An 18685-nucleotide genomic window follows, 5' to 3' on the forward strand; every position below is an offset into this window, starting at 1 on the left:
TAATTTATATGTGATAAAACGTAAATTAAGATTCTCTCTTTTTTAAAAGAAAAAATTGTACAGAGAGGCACTGGGCACATGCTGACATCCAAATGTGCGGTGGAATTTTATGGCAAATATACAAGAAATTTTTATATTTACCCCTAACACATTTTTATTTTGAAATATAAAAAATATATTTAAAAAAGGTTATGTATCGTAAGTGAATGATTATAAGAATATTACACATAATTATGATAAATTATTGAGAGCAGATAATGGAAACGTGTGCTCAGATTCTGGCGGAATTATGGAAAAGATGGTGACAAAAAACGAGTTACGTTTTTTTATTATTATTTATAAGTAGTATAAAATATAAATGGTTATTGAAAAATATTTCCATCTTTTTTCCTTTAGTTACGTCTCGGCAATAATATAGAAGAATTGGAAAATTAAGCGAAATAACAAACATTTAGAGAATATTATATAACAGGAAAAATATATAAGTTTTCTTAATTTATATCTGAAATTTTAGAGATATATTTATATTATACTAGTCACTAGGTCCTATTATTCTCTAAATTTATTTTATAAATAATTTTATATCCCTTTCGGCCTACGTGACTCTAGCTTGAAAATAAATATCAACACGCGTTGGACCCACGTGATAGTGTTACATAGACCGAAGAAAATTATTGATAAAATAAATTTAGAGTTAGTAGGATCTTACTATAAAATAGATGTATCTCTGAGATTTCAAACATAAACTGTTAAACACTGCATTTTCTCTATATAATATAGTTATGGTTTTAATTGTTTTTAATTTATAGCTATAATTTTACAAATTTTGCTATTCAATTTCTAAATTTATATATTCGATTTAGCAAAAATTCATAATATATTATACTGCCCATAACTTTTATAACATGGGTTTGTTCTAATTAAATAAATCTTTCACAAATATTAAAAATTATTAAATAATTATAAATAATAGATCTTACTGTTAATGAATCAGGATAGATTTTCAAAAGTAGGTCATAAAATTAAATTCTATATTCATTTTTATATTGAGGAAAAATCAGGGGTGGATCTACATTATATCGAGAAGTGTACGTACACACGCTATTTATATATATATATATAGCGTGTATACGTACACTTCTCCGTATAATGTAGATCCTATATATATATATATATATATATATATATATTGAAAAACTAGTATAAATTTGGATATAGTTATAATGCACTTATAAAAATATAGAATTTTTTTGTGTTATTGGTAGAAGCTAGAAATATCATCCTCTAAATTGAATTCGAATTCCTACTAAAGCGGCAAGCCTATTTTTATTTTAGGTAAACTATGTTTATATTGATGCATTTAAAGTTAAGAAGAAATGAACTATTATTATATTGGTGCACGGGGAAATGCTCATCAGGACACACTTCTTTTTAAAAGATTATATTTTTGTATTGATTGACAAAAAAAATGAACTTAATCCATCTTGATGCACTTTTATCCATATTTAACAAATTTTACTATTAACTAATAACTATTTTTCTGATAAACAACCTCTATCCTAAAATGTTCTCCTTTTTTTTTTCTGGTTTTGCTTATTAAAGTCTATGCTTCTACCAACCATCGTTAGGTCCTATTCCATAAAATTAAGAAGCATTAAGTTTTCTATTCATAATGAACGTTGACACCCTTCATCCTATGTTCATTTAATTCAAACATCCTACCAAAAATATTAGGCCATTCAAAACCCCACTTTGCATTTAACATTTATGACCTATACACTATTGAAACATATTTTTAAAAAAAAGAAAAGGAGCTTGTTGAAATATATTACTCTCCTGTTTAAATTGGTTCGTCTCATTTTAATATTGTATGAAATTTAAGAAAATAAATTAATACATAAATGTGTCATTTAAACTTGTATAAAGTTGAACAAATAGACACACATGTTATTTTTTATCCTACATGATATCCTATCATATAGGACTCATGTGTTTGTTTTATTTAAAAATTGGATAATTAAAGTGTTTGTTTGTGCATTATGAAAGTTAGAGGTCAAAGTTAAAATTTGAAGTCAAGTTTAAAGTCTAATATATGTGTTATGCCAAATAGAAAGAGAGAACTACTAGCATTACTGGACAACATGATAAATTGTTGTAGTTGGATACTTTTTGCTTGCATTCCTTGATAGTAAAAGAGCAAAAACACATCCAAATACTGCAATGCTTGATGCATAACAACATAAATACTGTATATCCTACGATACGATGCGATACAACTGTTCTTTATGTGAGGAACATAAATTAGTAGTGTGGTAATCAAGTATAAAATTGACTCTTACACACAAATGAAAAGGGATGGATGGAACAATAATTAAGCAGAAAAAACAGCTTCAACAAGAACATGTTTCTTCCTAGGATATCCCAAACCAATCATATGATTAAGATAAACAGTCCCTTCCTTCACAGTTGCTGCTGTACTTAAACGATGAATAGCGCCTTTGGCCTTCCCCACAATAGTGCCACTCTCCCAATCATCAGAGCTCTCAACTAGTCTTGTCGGATTTCCAGCCACAACAAGCTTGGTTGGAGATAGTAACTCCATGCCATCGCCAAATTTCAACGATCCATAGTCAATCTTTACTAGTTTAACTTCATCACCTTTGGCGATTTCAATCTTGAACAAATTGCCAGAGAATGTATGAGCCACCAGTAAGTATCCGTTTGGATGATACACTATTCCGTTTAGCCCAACCAGTTTATTGTACCACTCTTTAGGAGTAAATATTGAGTTCTTGATTGTATATTTAAGTTCACCATTCGCGCCTACCTTCCATATCTTGTCTGCTTTTGCATCTGTTATATATGCATTCCCTTCTGTATCAACCACCACATCATCCGCAAATGCTTTTTCATCCTCTGCAGATTTGAGTATAGCATTATTACAGTTAAAATCAAGCAATTAGAAAGAGAACTCAGAGATGGATTTAGGATGATCAATTATGTGAGTTCAAACTACTTTCGGCTCAAACAATAATAAAATCACACTCATCTTGTGCGCACTCACTCTAAATCCTGAATTCACCTCTGCGAAAAGTCATTGCTTGACAAATGAAGTGCTCCAACACTATCACACCTGGACATGTGAAACAATAATTTGACTACAATAGCACAAGATGCCAGCTTTCTTTGCCTAGTTTATTGTTAACCATTTAATGGCCATAACTCAATTCCGTCATCATATGATTTTAAGTCTTGATACAATAATATCTGCATGTCTGAGGCACAATAGTTGGTCAAAATAAATTTTGCAAAGCTATACAAGAATGGATAACAGAAAAATTATTACAGGTCACATTGAGAGATAAAAACAATGTTAGAACTTCAAAACTCAATGGTCTTAGCTGTCTCAATAGGCTTATCTCTGTTGTCACATGCAAACACAAACCTGCAGTACGTCTCAAGTTTCTTTGCTGGAAGAATATTGAATTCTAAAGGGGTTGAAACTTGGAACATTTAAGGGCATGATATAACACAATAAAAAATCTTTAATACAAATAAAAATATTGTTAGGCAAGCTCCTTATTTTTTCCCTTTGAGACTATGTTGCTCGGACTGTTGTATTTATGAAGGACTCAACACACGTGTGACAATATTTTTGGAGAGCCTTACGAACATAGCTTCCCAACTATTCTCTAACAACTGATCTTTCAAATATCGAGGAGCCATTAGCCGTACAACTAGAAAGAAGATCCACAAAGCAACTGAATAAATAAATCTTTCAAGAGATCCTATGCCAGGAATTGTTCCTTTATGTAAAGTAAGGCACATTACTTAACCTTTTATGCTTTCACTTACTTTATCTTATCTTCTACCGTAACACCACATGCTAGTCCAGCATATGTAAGATTAAAAGGCATTCAGAGAAATCATATTACTTTCAAACTTCATGTTCTCTTATCAAATGTTCACTCATAAATTTTCAATTATTTAACTTCAAACCATTTTTTAGAAGTACAATCAAACAATGGCCGAGTGGTACTAATCTATTTTTTCAATTTCAAACTTAGTCAAGCGAAGTCTCTTTGCCGAAAAAATAAATTTTAGTTTAGTGGTTGAAGGGTTGCGATAACTCCTTAGTTGTGCGTCCACCACTGGTCATTAAAAGTGATGAACTAAAGAAGAAACGAAAAGTAACAAAAGTTTCTTATTTTTCATAAACATCAAATGTTTTGAAATATGGTATATCGAAATAAATTATATTAATATTAATTATGTTTGGAATTATTTATTATTCACAATTTGATTTGTTGTATTTCATATAATATGCATAATTTTAAAAGTAAGTTGTTTGTCTACAGATATACTCTTCACTTTGTTTAACTTTTAATATTTTATTTGTAAGCTTTAATTATTCATTATTAAGAATAAAATATTCATCTTATTTAATTAAGATTTTTTATGTGTGCATTTCCATGATGGTATGGTATGTGTTTAACAATAAAGCATTCATCTTATTTAGCTTCAAATTGAAATTTACATTTTAAGTTTGTTAAAGTATAAAAAATAATTATTTATATCACACATGTCACTCTTAAATTTAAATATTAAAATTATCTTTATTTTAATTGATAAATGCAAACCCTCAAGTGGTTAAAAAATATATAATTAAAAATTTAAAAATATGTAATTCAGTAGTAGAAAATTAAAATATAAAAATATAAAATAAACATAAAAATTAGTCAAAATATATTTTTTAAATAAAAATTATATTTATATAGCGTAACTTTTTGTTAAAAAATATGAAGAATTATCATAAAAATAAATAGTAATGAAGGTTGTAAATATTATAAATGGTATTAGAAATAATGTGAATATTCATAAATATAAGAATTAGCGTATTAAAAAAGTTTAAAGGGATATTTTTGTTGTTATATCTTTTTATCCTGTGATGAATTATCTCGATATTACTATTTCACCTATTGATAGGAATAATTAAGACCTTAAGGAATCGTTTGGTTTGAATACAATTTGTGGTGGGATAAGTTATGTTAAGATTATTTTTTGTTGAGTGTTTGATTTTTGTTTTCAAGATAGGGAAAAGAAACAAAAATATCCCCAAACTAGTGTAATGATATGCATAATATCCTCCGTCATACCCTTTGGGGTGGCCCAGTGGTTTGATCCTGGGACTTCCATGTTGGAGGTCTTAAGTTTTAAACCCCTTGCCAGCAAAAGCAAGGGGCTTGTCTTTTGGATCGAGCTCGTCGCACCAGGCTTGCCTGGTGCGAGTTACCTCTCCTATGTGGTTTGCGAGTTATTGCATAGGAGCGGGGGTTTTATCCTGTGCACACCCAAAAGGGTAGCAGCTATGAGTTTCCCTTGTCATAAAAAAAATAATATCATCCGTCACACTTTTAGGATACTGGTGCCCCTATCGCCCAAAAACTCGTGCATAAGAATAAGGAAGATTAAATAGGGACATGTGGCGCAATTTTATCCGTCGATCCAATATTTAATAAATGTTTAGTCTGTAGATAAGATTATAACAAGTGTATATCTGTTAATATAAATTCGATCCAATATTTAAGAACAAGATATTCTTTTACTAAAATAGCGTTCATGAATGTGCAACGTGATGTATAAAAAAAATTAAAGAAACATCTTTGTCATTTATTTATTTTATTCCAAGAAATAAGTTACTCTGTGATTACTATACCATTCAAGAAAAGAAATGATTTATCCTACTACCAATTATAAATTTCATAATAAATTATTTCAAATTTACAAATTAAATAACATTATAATTTATTTAACGTTATATTCACCCTAAACGATTCTTTAAGTGGTTTCCAGCCCACCCAAAAAGAAGTGGAGTATTAGTTGAAATGTTATATTCACCGAAACGATCCTTAAGTGGTTTCGTACCCACCCAAAAAGAAGTGGAGTATTAATTGAAGTTAAGGAAGATCCGGTAGTGAACTTTGCTGCCTTCATTGGCCGGCAAAAGTGGACCACACAATAGAAGCACATCAAAGTATTTTTGTAATTTTGATTTTATTTATATATAAATTATGGATAAAATTTGAACCTATATTTGACTCTACTACCCCACTTATAAGTTTATTTTATAAAGAAAAAGAAATACTCCATATTAAATATCAATATCTCAATCCACAAATTGGAAAATTTCAATTTATGCTATACAATATTTTTAGTTTGTTTCTAAAAATTAATATATTCGTATCATTAAACTTAACTTTAAAATTTTTCCTTTTACTTCTAATCAAATATTTTATAATTAATATAGATATATAGATTTTGTGTTTTGACCACAAACTTCACAATTCTTACTATTGTAATTTCATTCTTAAGTTTTGCGTTGAAGCAACCGTATTAGTAGTTAGGACATAGGACACAAGACCCAAGAGTTGTAGAGTATTAACTATTTTTAGTCATTACTCACTCTCTTTTAAATTAATTGTGAACACTTTTTTTTAGACGTATATATTAAAAAATTATAAATGAAAAGCTAATTACAAAGATATTATTAAAAAAATTTAATAAATATTTCTAATTTAATTAAATAAATAACTAATATTCTCTCTATTTTAAAAAAAATAGCTTCTTTTCTTTTTAGTCTTTTCAAAATAATAATTTTTTTCTTTTTTTAGTAACAACTTTCAACGTGGCATGTGCTCATGATCAAAAGTCTTCTCTATTTTACGAGATTAAAGGGCAACTGTGTATATTTTACGTAATTTTAATTTAGAACTACATAATCAAAAATCTTCTCTATTTTTTTAAATTTTCTGTCAAATCAAAACTATATTTTTTCTTTATTTTCATAGAAAAAAAGTAAAAAATAATTATTTAGTAAAATAATCGACTAAGAATGAACGCCCGATGGGTAATCTGCCCATGCTTATTTCTTTTCCTTTTTCTATTGGTGACCTACATCATAGGAATTAGGAGCAAAACAACATCACGAATCTCGAGGCAAAATGGTCGCCATCAAAGCTATAGAAAAAAGTCCAGACAAAAACTAACTTCCAATTCCTTACACTGCTATTCAATTTAATTTATTACGTACCAATAATTATACTATTTTATTTATTTTTAATTATCCCAATTTTTTTACTTAAAATTCAAACGGCAATAGTTAATTAATATTTAAGATATATTTCTATCATTTTAATATGTAAAAAAATTAAAATTTATAATATATTTATCATATGTTCTACTTTAATTTTTAAAATGTAATAAGTAAAGGCTAATAACTTTCTTTGTAACAAGTCGATTAATTCATTCCTATGTTATTTAAGCGTATGATGGGTAATTAATTTGGAAAGGCCATCAGACTATTATAATAATTAATAGTAATTAATGTAAAGTAAAAAAAAAAAAGAGACTACCTGGACCGCTAAGTTTGGTGAGAAAAACCCGGTTCCACAATGTCAAATCATAGGCAGCCAAAGCGCTATACCGATTCCCCAAAACATCTGCGACGGCGACTAAAACCCGGTTCCTTTCCCGGTCTATAGTAAAACCGAGCGACGCATTACCGGTCAAATCAGCGTCTTTCACTACCGGCATTTCCTGTAGTACGTCGCCGGGAGAATAATCGGCCTCAACCGGAATCACACCCAAACCACCTTCGAAGAAACTGACAATGAACCGGCGGTTAGCATCGTCCCATTTAGAACACTCGCGTAACCAGCCGGTACTGTGATAATGGTAAACGTGAGTCGTCGGAGAAGAAGTTTCTAGATGGATGATAAAGGCGATTGGAATTGCAGATAGAAAAAATAGGAGTAGAAGGAACTTGGTTGAACAGAAGAAAGAAGCCATATTTGTGGAAAGAAAAAATGTGTTTATTTTGATTTTTTTGAGGGTTTATAATGTGAGAGTGAAAATATATAGTTAGGTGAAAATTGGAAAGAAGATGGGGGGCGTCACCAAATTTGGTGGTGTTTGTTTCAAACGTGTTAAATAAATTTTTCCTATTATTTAAGGAAAAATAATAGTTGAAAAAAGGTTTGGAAATGTTCTACCAATAATTTATAAAAATAAAACTATGCTATTTTTTCATTCTTATTAGTTGTTATAGTGTTTTTAAAAATCAAATAATATAAATTTTAATTAACATTTTAAGATGAGCACATGCGTCTTTATCTGACATGACAATTTTGTGTCCTATGTAGTGTTAATGTGTATTGTGTCATCTAGGACAAATGTGTCTACTTATTTTATTTTTTACAATTTTGAGTGTCTACTACTACACACTTAGAATTAAAAAACATAGTTACCTACTGAAACCAAATTAATGGTCATGTATTATATCGATTTGACTTAATGTTTTTCGCTAAAAAGACTTTATAATCAACAAAATTGTTGTTACTATTTTTTAAAATTAATATTTAATTACATATATAATATTTAAAATTAAGAAATCTAAATGCAAGGTAAGAGGATTTTCAAAATTAAGGACCACATCCTAAAATAAATGGTAAGAGGAAGATATATTTTAAACAAGATGCATAAAAAATATAAAACAAAATAACATTACATTAGGAAAAATTACAAAATTTTGTCATCGTAATGCGGCCAAAAAACTTGGTATATATGTACAAAAATTCAAATTTGAAAAATTATGTTAAAAGAATTATGAATCACAATATTTAAAATACTTTTAAAAAATAAAAATTATAGTTAACAAAAATATAAATAATTTGGTTAAAAAGAATTAAATGAAATATGTATTAAGTCCAATTTCTTTTTAAAAAAAAAGAAAAAGAAAAACTCAATTATTATTAATTTGACTTTAATATTTTTTATATTTGTTACATAAATTGGCGAAAAGAATTAAATGAAATGTGCATTAAGTCAAAATTCGTACAAGAAAAATAACTCAATTATGATTAATGACAGATAGGGATGGTTTCAAAATTTTCCTTTATTTTGTTTTTATCTTCGAATTCTTTTTTATTTTATGTTATTTTATTTATGTACTTCTAATATATTCATTCAAATCAAGACGTGAGAAAATTTATTTATTTATTTATTTTCTTCATATATTTAGGAGTCTTTAGATTTGCACGTATTCCATATATGTTAGGAGTCAATGTATAAAGATAATTAAATAATAAATCATACTAAATGAGATTTGTTTACCACTCTTTTAATAATGGTCAAAAAATTTAATCGCCATTTATCAGTAATTTAATATAAATAGTTTAGTCTACTAAAACGTGTATCTCACTTCAATTAATAGGCTAGATTTAAGAAAAATAAAATTATTTTAAAATAATAATTAACTTTAAAATAAATGTTATATATATCTAAATTATAATTGTTTCATATTTGAAGAATAAAAAGTTTTTAAAAAAAACAGAACCTTTCTCTTCAATAATTTTAATGCTTTTATTAGGGGCAACTTTCACATATAGCAAACAAAAAATTCGTATGCTATAGCAAAGTTTGCATAATTGCATTTCATAACAAAAATAAAACTGTAGAATTCGCTATACATATACAATTGTATAATTCGGTGGTCTATTTCGCTGCAATTGTATAATTCGCTATCCTATTTCACTGCAATTGTATAATGCACAATTGTATAATTCGCTGCCTATTTCGCTGCAATATTTTTATAAAATTTGATTTGCATACAATTGAATCGAATTAAAATATATGTATATTGCATAATTATAAGTGTATAGTAAGAAGGTATATGTTTTTCTCTCGTTTTATACAAAAACTGAAACACAATATATACACTTTTGTTGTATATAGCTAGAGAAAATTGTATTTCACTGCAATTGTATAATTCACAATTGTATAATTCGTTGACCTTTTTCTCTGCAATATTTGTATAAAATTTGCATTTGTCTACAATTGAATTGAAGTAAAATGTTTGTAAATTGTATAATTAAGTGTATAACACGAAGATACATGTTTTTGCATGTGTATAGACAATTTCTCTCGCTTTATACAAAACAAATTCATACACTTCTGTGTATAAAGCGAGAGATGCGAGCAGAGGGAGAGTGGCGAGCGAGATTTTTGGGAGAGAGGCGCCTGACAAACTTTGGCTAACGTTTGCTATGGGGCACAATTAAATCAAACTCTAGCTACTCCATTTATTTTAGGTTATTAGTTTGCTATTATATACAATTTTCCCTATTAGATAGGGTATTATCATAATTTAAGTAAAATTCATATAAATTTAAAATAATTATTTTAAAGTATTCATGTAAAGAGACTTCATATAGTTTAAATAAGGAAAATTTTAATGAACAAATTTGTTTTCAATTTTAAACTACTAATTAGTAATTATTATGAGTTTTTAGTTCTTACTTCTTATATTACCTATATTACAAACCAATAAACATTACGAACTAAACCTTTTAAATAATCCAAGACCTAAATAATTGGATGATTTAATAGCTAATTCTGCATATGTGCATTACATGCATATGTAGACTTAGAAGTTATTAATAACAAATTTATCGAAATAATGAATGAAATAAATTTCAAAATTAAGATTCGAGTTATTATTCATTATGAACATACACAAATATATATAACAAAGGAGAAAAAGAATAATAATCTAAAATTTTGATTACGAGGATATGCTAAATTTTAGTCTACATTATATTGTCATCACAAAATTTCTAAGAAAATTATATATTTGAGGTATAAAATATCAAAAATATAAATTATTGAAAGTCTTTGTCCCAAACATATGGTATACGAATGGAATTTAGAGAGTCAATTAGATTTTTTTTTATCATATTAGTTGTTAATACATTTTAAAATTTTAAATTGTTAACTATATTAGTTATAGATACTTTACATAATTTTCAGTTATGTAAATTATTGGAACTTCCTTTTCATAATTTAACATTTAAAATACAAAGTGTTTTTTTCAAATGCAATTTTAATAACAACACGCACACATTATCCATGAAGACGTGTTTCTAGTCTATTTTACGGTACTGTTATTTGTAAATTTATTTCCAATATTGATTTTATTATTTAAATATCACACAATAGATACCAATAAAAGATGCATATTCAATCTTCTTTTTTATTTATGTTTTCTATCTTAATTATTATTTTAACTATTGATTAATATTTGATAATGTATGGCGTACACTTTGATCCTTAAGTATAGGGATCGTTTGAATTAAAAGAACCTCCCTCCCCTCTTCCCATTTTTCTTTTTAATTAATTAAAAAAACAGTGTCAAATGACACTTCAGATGAATAATCAAATGAGTTAATTGAGTTTTTGTCTGTAAACTTTTTTAAAAAAAAAATATAAAAAAACGTATAAAATATTATAAATTTGCAAGTTTTCTATTTGAAAAATCAATTTTTCACATTTTCTATTTGCACCATCATCAATTTTACTGCTATCTCATGATAGAATACGGCCCCTTTGGCTTGCCAGATCGAACTGGCTGTAAATTCAGGAAGAGGCACCTTTCGGGACAAGGGTTTCTTTGTAACAAAATTTTATTGACATATTAGCTTTTCATACTTCTTTTGGCAGTTATATTCAAAATTTAATCTAATTAAGTTCGTAATGTATTTTAATAAAATAATTAATGATAATTTAGATTAAAAAAATATAAATACCAAATTATGAAGACCAAATTTGATTACCCGTGGACTAGTAACTGGGCCACGATTATATCGGATTGGCCCATTCTGTCCAAATAATCCTATATACTCGTAAGTGGTCCCCGTAAGCATCGTTTAAGCCTTAAAAAAAAAAGAAAAAGCAAATTGTGTAAAGGGCTCCATTTCTTCTCTCTACATCGTCTTCGTCCGAGCTCTTCCCTATCAGGTAAAACCCTAGCTTTTACTTTATACTCATTGCAATTTTTGAAGTTTCTTAAGATTCGTTCTATGCTAGTTTTCTGATCTGTACTTTTATCCGGCAAAGTTTTATAGAATCAAGTTATCTGTTTGGCGTTGGTAGTTTTTCTTATTTTTGTTTAAACTTTGTCATAGATCTGATGGATTTTGCTTTAATTTGTTCTGTTTGTGTGTACTAACACAGATCTAGTGAGAACTATGCTCTTTCTTTTGTTTGACTTGAGAAGACTTATTTTCCAATCTGGATTGTTGTGTAATTTTGCTGTATATCTGTTGAATTAATCGGAGAAATAAGGAGCTTTACTAGGATTTAATCTGCATACTTGATGTTTAGCTACCTTAGGGCTTAGGGTGAAAGGACTAGTAAAACATGGCTAAAGATTTAGGAGTTGCTGCGAAGCGGAGAATGTTGCAGTCTTTGAATTTTTTTATTTTTCTGTACTTGACTAGCATCTATCTTTACATGCGTGCTTACACTTGGTAGAGTTATCCAATATGTCTAAAGTGAAAACAAATTGTCTAATAATTAAAAAAAAATATGAAGAAAATGAAACAGAAGATGATGAAACACTGAAGAAGATGGAGTGGAGAGGAGAGGAAATCAAATTTTGGTCCCTTCTTTTATCTCCATTTTCTTCCTTCTCTTTTTCCTGTGTTTCATCATCTACGGATACTGTTTTTATATTTGTGGAGAAGATTTTCAAAAACTAGTGGATGAGATTTTGTAATTAATCCAACAACATCGGTGGTTGATGTATGGGACTTTAAAGAGGGAGGCGGTGGCATTGTGTAAATAAGAAATCTTCAGGATTTTGACATGTCATTAGCAATAAGCACATAAGATTCACTTGTAGCAGAAGCATAAAATTTATTTCACTTTTCCTTGAAATAGAGACTGAGGAGTTACATTTAGAGAAAGCATCCTAGTGGCTATTAGGGATAGGGATAAAAGTAAAGTAGGCAGCGATTTTCAGTGCAGCATGACATGTGGTCTTGGTTATTGATGAAATGTTGCCATTCATCAGTTGAAATATTCCACATATCATGTGCTAATTACGAGATGTAGCCAAATGGATAGAAGTGAATTCGGCAGCGACTCTCAGTGCAGCATGACATGTGGTCTTGGTTATTGATGAAATGTTGCCGTTCATCAGTTGAAATATTCCACATATCATGTGCTAATTACGAGATGTAGCCAAATGGATAGAAGTGAATTCGGCAGCGACTCTCAGTGCAGCATGACATGTGGTCTTGGGTTATTGATGAAATTTTTGCCTTTCATCAGTTGAAATATTCCACAAATCATGTGTTAATTACAAGCCGTAGCCAAATGGAAAGGATTTATTGCTTTATGTGGAAGAAGTGCAAGCCTCTTTACCCCACAAAGGTAGGGCAGTGTTTGTGTACATATTACCAGACCCCACATGTGGAATTACACTGGTTACGTTGTTGTTGTTGGGGGCAGAAGTGCAAGGATGGATTCAGAAGAGAATATTTTCTCCATTGTTTGGAAGAGGATGTTTTGGGTTAGAGAGCAATTTAAAATAGTAGATGGAGAATTGATGGAATTCAGGAAGGATGGAGGGAGATAGGAAGAGGGAGAATGATATCATGGTAGAAAGTGCAAGCTATGGTCAATTCAAATTTCACTGCAATTAGAGGCCAAACAAATGAATGGGCTGCTCAGGTAGTTGCAGTGTAGATGGACCAAGCATGAATTGTATGTGTAGGTACTCAGAACTTAACATAATCTAATCACCTAATTCTCGAACTATTATGTACCGCATTAGTACTTACACTGCTGTGTGCTGGTGGAACAATATGATGTACCACATTAGTACTTACACCGCATTAGTACTAGACCCCCAAATGTTTTCTGGGACTTAGTTTACTTCCATACCTATGATGAGGTCCGGCTGTCTCATGTTACATTACTGTTACCTCAGAGTTTAATTACTTGGAAAAAGATTACCTCAAAGTTTAATTGCCATCAACTCGATGTTTAGGTAACTGTTTGAGGAAGTCACTCTTCCAGTTGCTAAATATTTGTTTCAATGTAGTTGGCATCATTTATCTTGTTGTATGTGGTTTGTGTATAACTTGCTTCTAACTACTTTTCATGCTCTTTTTGAGACCATTTAGTTATTGTTGGTTTTGTATGTGTAAGTTAATGTGGGTGAGGGGAATTAACTTTTACCCGGTGGTGTTTTTGCAGAATTTTGCTACATTCGGATTCAAATGGCTGGCCATAGGATTGCACATGCCACATTGAAAGGACCTAGTGTGGTCAAGGAAATAGTTATCGCAAGTGTACTTGGTTTGGCTGCTGGAAGCTTGTGGAAGATGCACCACTGGAACGAGCAAAGAAAAGTTAGGTCATTTTATGACTTGCTGGAGAAGGGTGAAATAAGTATAGTTGCAGAAGAATAGTTTCTCAAGGATCATCTCCTGTGATTTGTCTCTTCAATTAAACATGGACATACTCCTATATCGAAAAAAAAATAAGTTTGCAAACCAAGTATTTCTCTGTCTATTTGTTGCTCCATGTTTGACTTCGAAGTTTTTGATTGTTATTGACCTGCTTGGACAGGCTGGAATGAATTTTCTTTCATAAGTTTTTAGTGTGCCATTCAACAGGCGGACTCGTGTCCCTGTCAAAAGTATATTATTTCTCGTTTAATAGGTTCTTTCTAATAAAAGATTCACAAGAAAATTTATTCCCCTATCTATACGGGACTGTATTTGCTTAGTCTGTCTTTCGATAATTCTCTCCAACATATGTGCTATTTCTAAATCTAGGTCTGTGTTCATTATTAGTGATTAAAATGTGTACCAGTGTCCTGTTGATTTATGCCTTATTATTGCTGGGGGAAATAACTTCAACCGTTGGAATCATATTTTGAGTTCCAATCGTGAAGCATTTAGCAACTTTATCATAATGTTTGGAATTATCATGTTTCAAAGAGACTAAAGCTGATTAAATAACTTTTTTCTATCAACACGCGAGCAGATTTTAGTAATTAAACATCTACAGAGTTTAGTTTTTCAATCCTAAAATCTTCTCACACACAATTTAATTTTGAACTATTTTATAGAATAATTAGCAACCTCGATTAGCTTGCAATTGATGTAGTAGACGTAGAAAATTGTATTATCTCTACGTCACGAGGCTCTAAGGTAAAGAGTTTACAATTTTATTTTTATTTTTTTAACCCCAAGTTATTACGTCCATGAAAGTCAAGTACAATTCAAGTGTCAACTATGTTACTTTCCCAGAACCAAATGGCAAAGTAGAGTATAAATAAGAACACAACATAAAAAGTCAAAACCTAGATATAAATTTATGTCTAAATCTCAATTTGTAATCGTTATACACAGTACAAAGATGTTTACCCTAACCAATATGAACTATCCCTTTTAATTAATGAACAATGGCTTCACACATCTAAATTGTAACCACAAAAAGCAGAACCAATGAGGCCATGTCATGAAGAAACACATCGTTAAATGTACTGGCGCTTTGGTCATTCAACGGCCAAAACATTAGCACAACAACAATTTGTCTGCTAGGCAATGACTTCCATCTTCTTTAGTTAACTGTTTGTAAATAAATTCTTCACATATTGCATCAATTTCTTCTTTCTTACCCACCCTTATTTCAAATTTGGTTACTTGGTTGAAGCTGATCCCTCCATCAATTCCTCTTTGCTTATTCGTGATTGTCCTTTTCCGATACATGGCCCTTGTGTTGTTGCAGTTTGTCATCAGGGGAGAGCAAAGGATCTTGCAATATGTCATTGAACAGTTTAAGGAAATGGAAAAGGGATTCCAAGAGTTGACAACAAAGACCTTCTGATACAGTGAAATTTGTCGTCACCCATATTGGCGAGCTTTTAAACACCTCCAGATGCACCAACAGCTTCGCGCTACTGTCCCTTCTGCCTTGACATCTGAAGTATATACACAATGCTTTGGAGGCCACCTCTCAGTATCCCAGAGTACATGCATTACACTCTCACGTGCTCCATGCATCACAAGGCAACAAAGGGAATCGTGAACTTTCAGTGCATTGAAGAAATGATCCGACTCTATATATTATGCAAAAAGAAAACCGTGTTAAGATCAGGACTCTTGAAGTTCAGGCAAGCAAACTCATCAAATAAGTCTTGGAAAAACATGGAGGAAACCAAGAACGTCTGCAGATAAACACATGTCAATTAGGATCAAACTATGACTACAGTATGCAGTGAAAGAAGATTCCCGATTCTTCATGCTAGTATGCATTGCTAACTTCTCATTCCCTGTATGCACTACAAACTTCATCTATCTCCATCTCAGATTCATTTTCCAGAAAATCTCCCTCTAAACTACCCTTGTTGTTTTCCGCTTGAACATTTTCATCTTCTGACTCATACTCAAACATATCATCATCTTCATATTCCTGCGAATCTGTAAGAGTGTCCATTGTTTCCTTCTTCTTTCTGTAACCAACAAAGCTTAGAACTTTTTCCCTCCAAACAATCAAAGGATGTTTCTCGATCAACTCAGAACCTTGATAAGCACTGTTGATAAATACATGAAACCTTTTGCCTCTTTCTGAAACATAAAAGATCCCAAAATGTTTCAGCAACAGTCTCATCAGTTTCTGAGGCATTACAAACTCCTTTCTAAAATGAGTCAAGTAATCTGTCACCAACCTCTTTCCGACTGTAAAACTCAGCAGCTCATGCATCACTGCAACTGCCCTCTTATTGAACTCCAGTGTTCCAGCCTTTAATTCACTGGCATCTGCATAAGGTGACAAGTATTCCCGCTTCTGAAAATCCTCTATCTTCCCCTTATATCTGGACAACACTTGTTTATAGTCAGGTGGAAATTTCATGGGGAAAGACAAGGTAAGAGGACAAGGTATGTGATCATCTGGGGCCTGCATAACCCCCAATGCCTTTCTTTCTAACTCTGTCATAGCCCAACTTGATTTCCAATTTGCAAGCTCTAAGTACTCACTTTCATCATAAGGCTTGAATGGCTGAACAACTCTAAAGTGATCAGGAAACCTCCGCACCCAATGGTTCCTAAAATCCATCGGCAACCCCAAATCTCTTCTGAAATGAACAATTTTATCTAAGGCAAGGCGCTTGTCTACAGACATCATCAGCATCCTAGTCACAAGCTCTGCAGCTTTATCACTGTGTTGTTCAATAATAGCCTCCTCTTCCCGGACTAAATCTTCAGCCTCTTTTGTCAGACCACACCACAAGATACCTCTATCATCCTTGTACAGCTCAAAAAGCTTGGGGGATTTCCGCAAGAAGGCCGAGATTTTATGGGGTTTTGGGAGGTTTAGTTGTCTTCTATAATCATCAAGTTCCCTAATCGATATGATTTGCTGAGGCTCCTGCTTAAGGACTTCAAATATTAATAGGACTTTGGAGAGTATTTTGTGCTTCTCTGTCACTATTTCAAGGTCATGCACCCGCTTCTTCTTGCTTCTGTCTTGGACTCTTTTACTGGTGGTCATTGATCGGTTCCATTGCATGATTGCTGAAGAATCTATGAACAACAACAATTTTGATGATTTTACTTCAGCAGATAAACATCGACGTCTACCAATAAGGTTGAGCATTGTGGCAAACCACAATAACCAGAAAGGATTCTCCCAGAAGAACAAAGAGGGTATTGCAGTTGTTAGTCTTGATACTAAACAGAGCACTGAACATCGATGTACAAGCTTCTCCGATCAATGTCACGATGCGGCATGGCAAGTTTAACACATTGCAGCAGCAAAATAGGCCTCCCAATGAAACCAAATTGGCCTAAGTAAGTTCTCAGGCAAAGTACCAAGAGGAATATATCGAAAAAGAACTCTGTTAAGACTGCTAGTTCACTCTAATTTCACAAATTATACTAGAAAAATCACATATTCATGAGTTTATTTATTGAATAGGACAAGGTTGAAAGAAATGAACGTTTCCGATTTTTGGGAAGAAGAAACAGGAGCTGTAACTTAATCAGAGCGGCGACTGAACCTCAAGTTCTTGCTGAAATCTTTTGTGTCTGCGAGTGTGAATCTATGAGAAGGAGGTGAATGTGGAGCTATGATTGACGGCGTGAAATTGACTGGAGCTCCGGTAGTTATGGGGCAGAGCTGGTCGATGGACAGTGAAGAGGCGAGGAGCTCTCTGTTTTCGGCAAAGGGAGGGACGGTGGCTGAGCTCAGTGGATCTATGGTGCTGCAACGGCGGCTGGTGGTGCAATGGTGGTCAAGTATAACATCACATCTAGGGCATGTTTATTTTTAATTTTTTTGGGTGCATTTAATTAATTTTGATGCGTAAGTTGAGTTTACATTCAATTTGCCTTTTAATTATTATTTTTTTCAAACATATAATATTTATATATTATTCATCTTTTCAATTTTTATTTCTTATGTTTTTCAACTTTTTACTTTATGTACTTTTATATAATTTTTATATTTATCTTTTTAATTTCACCTATGCTGTCTTTTAACTTTTTGAAAATATACTTTCTAATATCATAAAGAACGAGCATCTACAAACATGACTTGATGAATTATTTTATTAAAAATGTTGTATAAAAATATGTTTGGAAAATGTAGGACTACCTCTGTCTACTTTTAATTGTCATAAGTTCTTCTTTTAGAATTAAATTATAAAAAATTTGACTAATATTTTATAATATATTTTTTCATCATATTGATATTTTTTCATCATAATTTATTTTTTATTAAAAATGTTGTATAAAAATATGTTTGGAAAATGTAGTACTACCTCTGTCCA

General features: G+C 31.0%; 3 protein-coding genes and 1 long non-coding RNA gene across 5 annotated transcripts; 1 reads left to right on the forward strand and 3 right to left on the reverse strand.

The window, feature by feature from the left end:
* Positions 1 to 2213: 2213 nt before the first annotated feature.
* LOC101266754 (uncharacterized) lies at positions 2214 to 7977 on the reverse strand. 2 transcript variants are annotated; one of them, XM_026030868.2, is made up of 3 exons: positions 7413 to 7940; positions 3083 to 3133; positions 2214 to 2916 (listed from the first exon to the last, which is right to left on the reverse strand). In XM_026030868.2, exons 1-3 carry the CDS (start codon positions 7846 to 7848, stop codon positions 2372 to 2374), a joined length of 1032 nt encoding a protein of 343 aa, XP_025886653.1. In that variant the 5' UTR covers positions 7849 to 7940; the 3' UTR covers positions 2214 to 2371. The 2 variants fall into 2 exon arrangements, with proteins under 2 accessions (XP_025886653.1, XP_004229387.1); XM_004229339.4 differs by lacking the exon at positions 3083 to 3133 and having other exon boundaries at positions 7413 to 7977.
* Positions 3180 to 7406, reverse strand: LOC138349131 (uncharacterized). The gene is made up of 2 exons (XR_011221725.1): positions 3446 to 7406; positions 3180 to 3275 (listed from the first exon to the last, which is right to left on the reverse strand). It is a non-coding gene; the product is annotated as an uncharacterized lncRNA (long non-coding RNA).
* Positions 7978 to 11766: 3789 nt separating the features above from the next.
* On the forward strand, positions 11767 to 14610 carry LOC101267055 (cytochrome c oxidase subunit 5C-2). The gene is made up of 2 exons (XM_004229340.5): positions 11767 to 11853; positions 14101 to 14610. The coding sequence occupies exon 2, from the start codon at positions 14124 to 14126 to the stop codon at positions 14313 to 14315; it is 192 nt and encodes a 63-aa protein (XP_004229388.1). The 5' UTR covers positions 11767 to 11853; positions 14101 to 14123; the 3' UTR covers positions 14316 to 14610.
* Positions 14611 to 15200: 590 nt separating this feature from the next.
* LOC101267556 (protein WHAT'S THIS FACTOR 1 homolog, chloroplastic) lies at positions 15201 to 18237 on the reverse strand. Its single transcript, XM_010324104.4, has one exon. The coding sequence runs from the start codon at positions 17509 to 17511 to the stop codon at positions 16180 to 16182; it is 1332 nt and encodes a 443-aa protein (XP_010322406.1). The 5' UTR covers positions 17512 to 18237; the 3' UTR covers positions 15201 to 16179.
* Positions 18238 to 18685: the final 448 nt, after the last annotated feature.

The sequence above is a fragment of the Solanum lycopersicum genome, chromosome 1 (genome assembly GCF_036512215.1).
Source record: "Solanum lycopersicum chromosome 1, SLM_r2.1".
Classification (NCBI taxonomy): Eukaryota; Viridiplantae; Streptophyta; class Magnoliopsida; order Solanales; family Solanaceae; genus Solanum; species Solanum lycopersicum.

What these genes read in the sequence shown, in the direction of transcription:
- LOC101266754 (XM_026030868.2), bottom strand. Translation starts at nt 7,848, where the DNA reads ATGGCTTCTTTCTTCTGTTCAACCAAGTTCCTTCTACTCCTATTTTTT. An exon ending in CACCAAACTTAGCGGTCCAG is followed by an intron (nt 3,134 to 7,412) that starts GTAGTCTCTTTT and finishes TCACATGTCCAG; the next exon opens with GTGTGATAGTGTTGGAGCAC. An exon ending in AGCAATGACTTTTCGCAGAG is followed by an intron (nt 2,917 to 3,082) that starts GTGAATTCAGGA and finishes TCAAATCTGCAG; the next exon opens with AGGATGAAAAAGCATTTGCG.
- LOC101267055 (XM_004229340.5), top strand. Translation starts at nt 14,124, where the DNA reads ATGGCTGGCCATAGGATTGCACATGCCACATTGAAAGGACCTAGTGTG.
- LOC101267556 (XM_010324104.4), bottom strand. Translation starts at nt 17,511, where the DNA reads ATGCTCAACCTTATTGGTAGACGTCGATGTTTATCTGCTGAAGTAAAA.